Source organism: Elephas maximus, chromosome 17, assembly GCF_024166365.1.
Source record: "Elephas maximus indicus isolate mEleMax1 chromosome 17, mEleMax1 primary haplotype, whole genome shotgun sequence".
Classification (NCBI taxonomy): domain Eukaryota; kingdom Metazoa; phylum Chordata; class Mammalia; order Proboscidea; family Elephantidae; genus Elephas; species Elephas maximus.
The window spans coordinates 44,082,186-44,094,928 of record NC_064835.1 but is presented as its reverse complement, the minus strand read 5'-3'; the positions used below and the strand labels follow the sequence as shown (position 1 = coordinate 44,094,928).

The window sequence follows — 12,743 nt, the reverse complement described above, 5'->3', positions numbered from 1 at the left end:
TTGCTATTTTAAACAGTGCTACAGTGAACAAGGGTGTGCACATATCTGTTCGTGTAAAGGCTCTTATTTCTCTAGGATTTTTTTTTATATTCCAAGGCGTGAGATTGCTGGATTGTATGATAGTTCTATTTCTAGCTTTTTGAGGAAGTGCCAAATAGATTTCCAAAATGGTTGTGCCATTTGACATTCCCACCAGCAGTGGATAAGTTTTCCAGTCTCTCCACACCCTCTCCAACATTTATTCATTTGTCTTTCTTGGATTAATGCCAGCCTTGTTGGAGTGAGATGAAATCTCATTGTAGTTTTGATTTGCATTTGTCTAATGACTAATGATCATGAGCATTTCCTCATGTATCTGTTAGGTACCTGGATGTCTTCTTTACTGAAGTATCTATTCATATCTTTTGCCCACTGATTAATAGGGTTATTTGACTTTTCGTAGTGGAGTTTTTGCAGTATCATATAGATTTTAGAGTTTAGGCCTGGTCAGAAATGTCATAGCTAAAAACTTTTTCCTAGTCTGTAGGTAATCTTTTTACCCTTTTGGTGAAGTCCTTGGAGGAGCATAGGTCTTTGATTTTTAGGAGTTCCCAGTTATCTACTTTTTCTTCTGCATTGTTACTAATGTTTTGCATAGGAATTATGCCATGTATTAGGGCTCCTAATGTTGTCCTAATTTTTTCTTCCATGATCTTTATTGTTTTAGATTTTATATTTCGGTCTTTGTTCCATTTTGAACTTGTTTTTGTGCGTGGAGTGTGGTATGGGTCTTTTTTCATTTTTTTTACAAATGGATAATCAGTTATTTCAGAACCATCTGTTAAAATGACTGTCTCTTCCTCATTTAACTGCTTAGGGGCCTTTGTCAAATATCAACTGCTCATTTGTGGATGGATGGATGTCTGGATTCTCAATTCTGTTCCATTGGTCTATATATCTGTTGTTGTACCAGTACCAAGCTGTTTTGACTACTGTGGCTGTATAATAGGTTCCCAAATCAGGTAGAGTAAGGCCTCCCACTTTGTTCTTCTTTTTCAGTAATGCTTTACTTATCTGGGACCTCTTTCCCTTCCATAAGAAGTTGGTGATTTGTTTCTTCATCTCATTAAAAATGTCATTGGAATTTGGATCAGAATTGCGTTAAATCTATCGATCACTTTTCATAGAATAGACATTTTTGTAATTTTAAGTCTTCCTATTCATGTGCAAGGTATGCTTTTCCCCTTATGTAGGTCTCTTTTGGTTTCTTGCAGAAGTGTTTTCTAAGTTTCTTTGTATATGCCTTTACATCTCTGGTAAGATATATTGCCATGTATTTTATTTTCTTGGGGGCTTTTTTTTTTTTTACTGTAAATGGTATTGATTTGGTGACTTCCTTTTTGATGTTCTTTTTGTTGGTGTATAGGAATCCAACTGATTTTTGTATGTTTATCTTGTACCTGATAATCTGCTGAACTCTTTTATTAGTTTCAGTAGTTTTCTGGAGGATTCCTTAGGGTTTTCTGTGTATAAGATCATGTCATCTGCAAATAGAGACAATTTTACTTCTTCCTTGCCAATCTGGATGCCATTTATTTCTTTATCTAGCCTAATTGCTCTGGCTAGGACCTCCAGCACAATGTTAAATAAGAGTGGTGATAAAGGGCATCCTTGTTTGGTTCCCGATCTCAAGGGGAATGCTTTCAGGCTCTCTCCATTTAGGATGATGTTGGTTATTGGCTTTGTATAAATGCCCTTTATTATGTCTATTCCTATTTCGCTGACACTTTTTATCATGAATAGGTGTTGCACTTTGTCAAATGCCTGTTCTGAATCAATTGATAAAATCATGTGATTCTTGTCTTTTGTTTTGTTTATATGATGGATTGCATTAATTATTTTCCTAATGTTGAGCCACCTGTGCATACCTGCTATGAATCCCACCTGGTCATGGTGAATTATTTTTTTGATACGTTGTTGAATTTTATCAGCTAGAATTTTGTTGAGTTTTTTTGCATCCAAGTTCATGAGGGATATAGGTTTGTAATTTCCTTTTTTTGTGGTATTTTCTTTACCTGGTTTTGGTATCAGGCATATGCTGGCTTCTTACAATGAGTTTGGGAGTATTCCGTACTTTTCTATGCTCTGAAATACCTTTAGCAGTAGTGGTGATAACTCTTCTCTAAAAGTTTGGTAGAACTCTGCAGTGAAGCCATCTGGGCCAGGGTTTTTTTTTTGTTGTTGTTGGAATTTTTCTGATTACATTTTCAATCTCTTATTTTTTATGGGTCTATTAAGTTGTTCTACCTCTGTTTGTCCCCCACATGTCTGTCAGTTTGTTGTACTGTGGAAGCTTGCATGTTGCTGTGATGCGGGAAGCTATGCCTACAGTATTCAAGTACCAACAGGGTCACCCATGGAGGACAGGTTTCATGTGAGTTTCCAGCCTAAGACAGACTAGGAAGAAAGACCCAGCAGTCTACTTCTGAAATACATTAGCAAGTAAAACCTTATGAATAGCAGTAGGACATTGTATGATATAGTGCTAGAAGATGAGCACCCCCGGTTGGAAGGCACTCAAAACATGACTGGGGAAGGGCTGCCTCCTCAAAGTAGAGACGACCTTAATGACGTGGATGGAGTAAAGCTTTCAGGACCTTCATTTCCTGATGTGGCATGACTCAAAATGAGAAGAAACAGCTCCGAACATCCGTTAAAAATTGGAACCTGGAATGTATGAAGTATGAATCTAGGAAAACTGGAAATGGTCAAAAATGAAATGGAACACATAAACCTCGATATCCTAGGCATTAGTGAGCTGAAATAGACTGGTATTGGCCACTTTGAATCAGACAATCATATAGTGTACTCTGCTGGGAATGACAACTCAAAGAGGAATGGTGTTGCATTCATCATCAGAAAGAACATTTCAAGATGTAGCCTCAAGTACAACGCCGTCAGTGATAGGATGATATCCATATACCTACAAGGAAGACCAGTTAATACGACTATTATTCAAATTTACGCACCAACCACTAGGGCCAAAGATGAGGAAATAGAAGATTTTTATCAGCTGCTACAGTCTGAGATTGATCGAACATGCAATCAAGATGCATTCATAATTACTGGAGATCGGAAGCAAAAGTTGGAAGCAAAAAAGAAGGGTCAGTACTTGGAAAATATGGCCTTGGTGATAGAAAAAATGCCGGATAGCCAATGATAGAATTTAGCAAGACCAACGACTTCCTCATTGCCAATACCTTCTTTCACCAACATAAACGGAGACTATACACAAGGAGTATACATACAGAAATCATTGACTATATCTATGGAAAGAAATGATGGAAAAGCTCAATATCTTCAGCCAGAACAAGGCCAGGGTCCGACTGTGGAATAGATCATCAATTGCTCATATGCAAGTTCAAGCTGAAACTGAAGAAAATCAGAGAAAGCCCATGAGAACCCAAATATGACCTTGAGTATAACCCACCTGAATAGAGAGACCATCTCAAGAATAGATTTGACTCATTGAACACTGGTGACCAAAGACCAGACGAGTTGTGGAATGACATCAAGGACATCATCCATGAAGAAAGCAAGAGGTCATTGAAAAGACAGGAAAGAAAGAAAAGACCAAGACGGATGTCAGAGGAGACTCTGAAACTTGCTCTCCAACGTCAAGCAGCTAAAGCAAAAGGAAGAACTGATGAAGTAAAAGAACTGAACAGAAAATTTCAAAAAGGTGTCTTGAGAAGACAAAGTAAGGTATTACAATGACCTGTGCAAAGAGCTGGAGATGCTAAACCAAAAGGGAAGAAAACGCTGAGCGATTCTCAAACTGAAAATTCAAAATTCAAGCCTCATGTTGCAATAGTGAAGGATTCTATGGGGAAAATATTAAACTACACAGGAAGCATCAAAAGAAGATGGAAGAAATACACAGAGTCATTATACCAAAAACCTAAACCCTAGGAAAAACTCCACCCTCCACATACGTGCTTCCATGGCCCTAATGTGGCTGGAGAAAAACACATAATTATTCTGATTCATCTCACCATAAATTTATGCACACTACTTCAGGACAGGCCTTAATCCTGCCTCACAATCGTTTTTCATTTACCTGGTTCATTCAGTCTGTACCCTTTCTCTTTTCTTTTCTCTTCAAGTTTTAACAGCTACTTGTCATTCTTTGTTTTTGTTGCTGTTAGATGTCATCAAGTCGGCTCCGACTCATACCGACCCTATACACAACAGAATGAAAAACTGCCTGGTCCTGCACCATCCTTACAATCGTTGTTATGTTTGAGCTCATTGATGCAGCCACTGTGCCAATCCACCTTATTGAGTGTCTTCCTCTTTTCTGCTGACCCTGTACTCTGCCAAGCATGATGTCCTTCTCCAGGGACTCATCCCTCCTGACACCATGTCCAAAGTATGTAAGACGCGGTATCGCCATCCTTTCCTCTAAGGAGCATTCTGCCCGCACTTCTTCCAAGACAGATTTGTTCGTTCTTTTGGCAGTCCATGGTATATTCAATGTTCTTCGCCGACACCACAATTCAAAGGTGTCAACTCTTCCTCGGTCTTCCTTATTCATTGTCCAGCTTTCACATGCAAATGATGAGATTGAAAATACCATTGCCTGGGTCAGGCGCACCTTAGTCTTCATGTTGACATCTTTGCTCTTCAGCAAGAGATCCTTTGCAGCAGATTTTCCCAATGAAATGCGTCTTTCTGACAGCTGCTTCCATGGCTGTTGATTGTGGATCCAAGTAAAACGAAATCCTTGACAACTTCAATCTTTTCTCCGTTTATCATGATGTTGCTCAGTGGTCCATTTGTGAGGATTTTTGTTTTCTGTATGTTGAGGAGTAATCCGTACTGAAGGCTGTGGCCTTTGATCTTCATTAGTAAGTGCTTCAAGTCCTCTTCACTTTGAACAAGCAAGGTTGTGTCATCTGCATAACGCAGGTTGCTAATGAGTATTCCTCCAATCATGATGCCCCATTCTTCTTCATATAGTCCGGCTTCTCAGATTATTTGTTCAGCATACAGATTAAATAGATGTGAAAGAATACAACCCTGACCCACACCTTTCCTGACTTTAAACCAATCAGTATCCCCTTGTTCTGTCCAAACAACTGCCTCTTGATCTATGTAAAGGTTCCTCATGAGCACAAATGGGAGTTCTGGAACTCCCATTCTTCGCAGTGTTATCCATAGTTGGTTATGATCCACACAGTCAAATGCCTTTGCATAGTCAGTAAAACACGGGTAAACATCCTTCTGGTATTCTCTGCTTTCAGCCAGGATCCATCTGACATCAGCAGTGATATCCCTGGTTCCATGTCCTCTTTTGAAACCAGCCTGAATTTCTGGCAGTTCCCTGTCGATATACTGCTACAGCCATTTTTGAACGATCTTCAGCAAAATATTGCTTGCGTGTGATATTAATGATATTGTTCTATAATTTCCACATTCGGTTGGATCACGTTTCTTGGGAATAGGCATAAATATGGGCCCCTTCCAGTCAGTTGGCCAGGCAGCTGTCTTCCATATTTCTTGGCATAGACGAGTGAGCACCTCCAGCATTGCATCTGTTTGTTGGAACATCTCAATTGATGTTCCATCAATTCCTGAAGCCTTGTTTTTCACCAATGACTTCAGAGCAGCTTAGACTTCTTCTTTCAGTACCATCAGTTCCTGATCATATCCCACCTCTGGAAATGGTTGAATATCGACTAATTCTTTTTGGTATAATGACTGTGTGTATTCCTTCTATCTTCTTCTGATGCTTACTGCATCATTTAATATTTTCCCCATGGAATCCTACACTATTGCAACTCGAGGCTTGAATTTTTTCTTCAGTTCTTTCAGTTTGTGAAATGCCAAGCAAATGACCTCATTTCCTGTTTCTTAGAAGAGCTTCCGCTAGCTGCTCTCATGTATCTTCTGATCTATAGGTGTCTACATCCCCATGTTCTGCCTTCCTTTCTTCCTGTTACTGTAGATGAGCAGACAGCCTTCCTGCCTGAGGCCAGTCCCTCTGCTCCTATACCACTGTCCCTCCCTAGGGTATCCTGGCATTTCACACCTCTTTTCTCAACTACCTGTGTTTTCCACACTTTAGCATCATTTCCATCAGCATGAAACATCTTTTTAAAAAACTGTCCTGATTTCACATCTCCTTCCAGTTATGTCCTGTTTCACTCTTCTCCTTTACCTTAAGCCTCAGTGAAAGACTTCTACATAGTCACCAAACCTGGACCATCTCTTTTCGTCCTCCCTAACTCATGCAATCTCCAGCATCCTTTCTTTCACAAAGGCCATATTTTTCAATTACTGATCCTTCCTCTTTGTTTCCAACTTTCACATTCCTGTCACCATACTGATTGCGTATTCGATCAATTTCAGACTGCAGAACTTGGTAAAAATCTTCTATTTCTTCACCTTTGAACTTAGTGGTTAGTGGGTAAATTTGAATAATACTCATATTAACTGGTCTTACTTGTATACGTGTAGATGTTGTTCTATGACTGTCAACATTGTATTTCAGGATAGATTTTGAATTGTTCTTCTTGATAAATGCAACACCATTCCTCTTCAAGTTATCATTCCTGGCATAATAGATCATGTGATTTTCCAACTCAAAATGACCAATACTAGTGCATTTTGGCTGACTAATGTCTAGGATATTGATCTTTATGCATTCTATTTCATTTCTGACAATTTCTGTTTTCCTAATTACAGTTCGTACATTCTACATTTCCATTATTAAAGGATGTTCACCTGGCTCTTCTGACTTTGAGTCATGCCATATCAGTGAGCAAAGGTCCCAAAAGCTAGACTTCCTGCACAGAATTAAGGTCAACTCAAGTTTAAGGAGGCAGCTCTTCCCCAGTCATCTTTTGAGTGCCTTCCAACCTGAGGGGCTCATCTTCTGGCAGTGGAACAGACATTGTTCTGCTGCTATTTCTAAGGCTGTCACTGGCTAATTCTTTCAGAAGCAGACCACCAGGTCCTTCATCCTAGTCTGGCTTACTCTAGAAGCTCAACTGAAACCAGGCCTACTGTGGTGGCCCTCCTGGTATTTGTATATTGTTGGCATAGCTACCAGCATCACAGCAATATGCAAGCCCTCACGGTATGACTGATGGAAGTGTATTCTGCATCTAATTTCTGGATTTTTTTTTTTCAGATACGTAGTACCCTGCGTTTAGTTTTCCGTGCCTTGCATACAACGTAAAGTTTATCATTTATTTCTTTAAATAAACTCACATAGCTTCCAAATCTAAAGTGTGAGGAGAACACCTTTTGTTCTCTGTTATTTCAGTCGCTTCACATTCATATTCATATCTTAGTTATCTTATTTTCTTGGATGTCAAGGATCTCTGACTTCTTAGTGGTGTCAGTCTTTGAAAACTTATTTGTGAGGTGCCCTGAGGATTTATGCTGGGTCTGCCCTCTTCTAGAGCAGCTTTCTATTGATTGGGCCTTCTTAAACTAATTTCAAGTTTGGAGAGTTCCAGACACGCCTAGGCCATACATAGCTGGAGTGAAACTCCTTGAAAGGCTGGCTTCTAGAAAAAACCTCTGAAGGAAATTTTGCTTATTATTCCCTGTTCATTTCCACAATGACCCTAGAGCCCTTTGACCATTTTCTTGCAGCTATTTGAAGGATACACTTAGTTTCTCTGGTTCCTAGGGTCTTTGAGATTAGAGCCACCATCCCTTGGCTCTAGCACAACATAGGGTCCCTCAGGACTCCCCACATTGGTAATTTCTGGGTCTGTCTTTCATTTTCCTGGATTTTACAAATCTCTAGAAGTAATTCATTAGTGTATACAGTGACTTCAACTGTCCTTCAGGATAACATTGGGTTTAGAGCTCAGACATTTTCTGGCCATAAATTTTTATCAAAAAGTTAACCAAAATTTCTCCATTGTCATCTCTTCTTTACTCCTCACTCTCTTTTATATATTTTGAGCATTTTATATTATTTCACGAGTATCACAGAAATCAGGAAACTAGCCCATCGTTTATGGGCCCTGAACCCGTTTCAATTTTTTTTTCTTATTTTAAATAGAAGCTCTTAAGAGAAGCTACTGCTTGTAGTTTGAGAGTTTCTATGTTGATATGAGAGCTTCTAAGTTGCCTACTTTGTCTTTTCTAGTGATTAGATCTTGATTTACATGGATTACTTTCACAACCCACTGCCCACGTCCTTTGCTTCCACATTCAATGATGGCTTTGCATAGATCCTCCAGGCCCGGTCTGGCTGCTCAGATTTTATAAATAGGGACTTTGCAATGTGTACTGATCTTTATCAGGCAGGTGGAGGCAGCAAGATGGTATTACAAGCTCCTGTCCTCGTGTTCCTGTTGCTCTGGGTCTCTGGTGAGAAATGAATACTGCCTCGATCCCTTTAAAGAAGTATCTTTGTAGAGCTGAAAAATGATTTAAGACTTAGTGGGAAATGATGGCTATTTCCAAAAATGACTCAATTATGTATGAGAGGTATTCCACTAAAATGCCCATTCAAAATGGTATACTTTAAGATGCTTATGAAAAAGTGTGTGTATACATATATATGGTAATTATCCTCTCTGATTGCAGGTGCCAGTAGAGACATTGTGATAACAGAGTCTCCTGTCTCCCTGACCATGTCTCCAGAAGAATGATCCCCATCAGTGCAAGTCCAGACAGAGTGTTAGCAGCGTCTTGTCCTGGTATAAGCAAAAACCACGGCAGGCTCCGAAGCTGCTTTTATCCGTTGCATCCAACTAGGCATCTGAGATCCTTGACCTATTTAGTGGCAGTGGGTCCATCACAATCAGCAGCTTCCAGACTGAAGACATGGCAAATTGTTGCTGTTAGCAACATTATGGCTAACCTCTCACACTGTTTAACTTCAAATAGAAGTTCCTTCCCAGGGCTGGAGGCCTGTGAGTCTTCAGTGCACCAGCTACTTCCTTTCTGCACAGTCCTGAACATGCACACTTCCTCTATCTGCCCCAGAAGCCTCATCTCTTAGACATGGAATTTTCTTCCAGAGTGATCCTCCTATTTAGATAGGTCTACATTTTGAAATGAGATATGTAATAAATGGTACAAGCCACCAAGTCCTGTCCACTTGTCCCAGTTAGAGACCATTGGTTTGATGTTACTTGTATCTCTGATTACACAGTATCTCTGGATCATCCTCATGTGTCTGACATTTTAGGTCCCAGTGGTCAGATCCTGCTCACTAGGTGCCAGAATCTCTGGCTATCTCCCAGGAGAGAAAGTCTCCTTTAGCTCTAGGGCCAGTTAGACTCTCAACTATACTGACAGGAAACACTACTTGGGTTGTCATCAGCGTACAACGTAGCAGGGACCTATGGGCCTCACTCACCATACTTCCTCTACACGTGTTGTTGTGATGCTGAACAGGTTTCAGTAGCACTTGCAGACTAATACAGACTAGAAAGAAAGGCCTGGTGACCTAGTTCTGGGAAATCAGCCAGGGAAAACCCTATGGATCACAACAATCAGATAATATTATGCATTGAATTCTCATGAGTCATGGACTCACAAGATGGCAACTAACAAACAGAAAGAACCATGATTTCCTGCAGTCACTAAATTAAACTTGGGTACCCAAGGGACTAATACAAAGAAGAATTGACAACTAATGAAAAAGAACATGGGAAAGCTATCACATGTTTCTAGAGTGATAGGATTAATGAGTTAGAGTCTGGTCTTTAAAAGAATGAGTGCCCCTGAAAGACATGGAGAGAGGAGAAAGGGCAGTAAAGTGGAAGCTGAGAGCATGAAAATGCCTTCATTGATGTTGGCCAGGAAGACTTGGCTGGAAAACAGGATCCATGGAAGGAAAACGGAAGAGAGAAATACTACTTTCTGTGAGGGAGATTTTAAAAATGAAGGGTCCAGGTTTAATATTGGGTTAGGTCCAGAGTAATGAGGGGTAATGGCACAGAAAGGAAAAAAGTCCAGGAAAAGAAGGAAATAAAATGGGAATGTTCCAGAGTCAAGAAGGCACAGGGAAGAGAGAACTGATCTTTCAGGGTATAAAGCACAGTGAACCCTTCCGAAATCAGTCACATGATCTATCCATATGAAACATGGAGGTTCCTGTGATATGAAAACTCCTGACAAAGCTTAGAAAACATTTTTAGAGCATTTTTTCTTTATTTTATCATGAAAGGAGATCCAGAAGAAGCCACATCCCTTCATTTTCTCCTGGAATCTGCAAATACTTCAAGGCATTAGTCAGGAGATGCAGGTTTTGGGGCAGACAGAGAAAGCATGCATGTTCAGGGCTGAGCAGAAAGGAAGCAGCTGGTGAAATGAAGACTCACTGGCCTGTAGCCCTCAGGAGGAGGTTTTTGTTCGAGGCTGAAGCACTGTGGGAGGTAGCTTTTTACCCTGCTGACAATAATAAAGTGCGGCATCTTCAGCCTGGAAGTTGCTGATGGTGAGAGTGAAGTCTGTCCCAGACCCACTGCCACTGAACCGGTCAGGGACCCCAGATGCCCGGTTAGATGCCCCATAGATGAGCAGCTTAGGAGCCTGTCCTGGTTTCTGCTGGTGCCAGGCTAAGAAGTCCCTGCTGGAAAAAATGATGCTTTCAGAAAGACTCTGGCTGGCCTTGCAGTTGATGGTCACTGTTTCTCCTGGAGACGCAGCCAGGGAAGCTGGAGACTGGGTCATTATGATGTACCCACTGGCACCTGTAATCAGAGCGGCCAACTACCATGCATACATTTATACACACACTTTTTCATACACACATTAAAATATCCCTCCAATACAAAATATTTAGTGATATTAGGTATCAGCACATAATTGGTTCCATTTGGAAATAACCATCATTTCCCACCATATCTTAAAATCATTTCTCAGCTCTACAAAGATTCTACTCTGCAGGGATTGAAGCACTTTTAATTTCTCACCAGAGGCCCAGAGCAACAGGGACATGAGGAACAGGGTCTGTGGCACCATCTTGCTGCCCCTGCCTGCCTGATACAGATCAGCTCACATGGCACAGGCCCCGTTTATAATATCTGAGCAGCCAGCCTGGGCGTGGAGGGGCCTATGGAAAGCAAGCAGTGAATTGAAAGCAAATTACATGGACCACGGTTTGTGAAACTATCCGATGTACATCAAGAGCCAAAAATATCACAGAAAGTATCATTTTATCAGTAGAAACACAGTACTTAGAAGCTCTAATATCAACTTAAAATAAAACCTCTCACAGTCCAGGGGATTCCAACCATAGCAACCCTATGTGTTACACAGTAGAGCTGCTCCATAGGGTTTCCTTGCCTGTTTTCTTTACAGAAGCAGGTTGACAGGCTTTTATTCCAGGGTACCACTGGGTGTGTCCGAATTGCAAACCTTTATGTTAGTAGCCCATCACAACTGCTTGAAGCACCCATGATCTAATGAATACCTTCAGTTTTAACTTAAAAACAGTCTTTAATGGGTTCAGGTTCCATAAATGAGAGACTAGTTTCCTCAAATCAACACTTTTGGGAAATGATAAGAAATGCTGGGGGAAAAAAAAATAACAAAATAAAGGGAAGAATATGGTAAGTTTTTGCCTCAATATTTGATAAAAAATTATAGCTAGAACATGTCTGCACTCTAAAGACACTTGTATCTTGTAGGATACCTAAAAACACTGCAAGTGCTTGATATTGGATCCCAGGGCTAGGCAAGGGCCAGAGAAATGGAAGACAGGGCCAGAATTCACCCGTGTGGAAAGTCCTCAGGGACCCTATATTGAAGTAGGCTGGGGAGGGCTCAGATCACAGAGGAAGTGCGAACCAAAGAGAAAGTGGAACCTATCATGTCCACAAAGGCTGGGACCTAAGAAGAGGGCTCTAGATTCATTGTGGAAATGGATAGGAAAAAACAAACAGGATTTCCTTTTAAAGTTGTGATTGAATATCAAGTCTTCAAGGAGTTTCATTCCAGGTACACGCAGCCTCGGTCTGCCTGGAGCAGCTTAATGTTTAAGGTGGGACTGAAACTCTTTTTCTTTGGACATGTTATCAGGAGGGACGAGTCCCTGGAGAAGGACATCATGCATCATAAAGTAGAGTGAATGAAAAAGAGAAAGAGCCTCAAAGAAATGGATTGACACAGTGGCTGCAACATTGGGGTCAAACAGCAAAGACTGTGAGGATGGCTCAGCACCATGGAGAGTTTCATTCTCTTGTGTATAAGGTCACTATCAGTTGGAACCGATTTGAGGGCACAGAACAACAGCAATAACATGATATGAATACAAATGTGTTGCAGCAGAAATAACAGAATAAAAGGAGTTCTGCTCATACTTCAGATTTGGACATTACACGAGTTTATTTAAAGAAATAAATGACAAAGTTGACGTTGTATGCAAGAGATAGAAAACTAAAAAGGAGACACTTCAGATCTGAGAAAGGCCAACTGAATTTCTAGAAATTAGAAATAGAATTACCAAAATTTTAAAAGTCAGTAGATGAGAGACTTGTACTTGTAGGCTAGATGGAATAACAAAGACAAGATTTACGCTCATACATGAAATAGCCGAAAAAATAATTAAAAATGATATTTAACGGTTAACTCACTCAACTCCTAGTCCACCAACAGTGAGTGGTCTCCAAAAAAAAAAAAAAAAAAAAAAAGCCTGGCAATCTAAACAACAACAACAACAAAAAACCAAACCCAGTGCCGTCCCGTGGATTCCGACTCATAGCGACCCTATAGGACAGAGT

The 12,743-nt window shown here is 40.4% G+C and overlaps 2 gene segments (V, D, J or C); both read right to left on the bottom strand.

The window, feature by feature from the left end:
- Positions 1-12,743, bottom strand: part of LOC126060229 (immunoglobulin kappa variable 4-1-like) — a 465,741-nt gene that overhangs the window by 270,875 nt on the left and 182,123 nt on the right.
- LOC126060448 (immunoglobulin kappa variable 4-1-like) lies at positions 10,270-11,001 on the bottom strand. The segment is given in 2 exon segments: positions 10,270-10,712; positions 10,935-11,001. Coding segments are annotated over 2 exon segments (408 nt in total).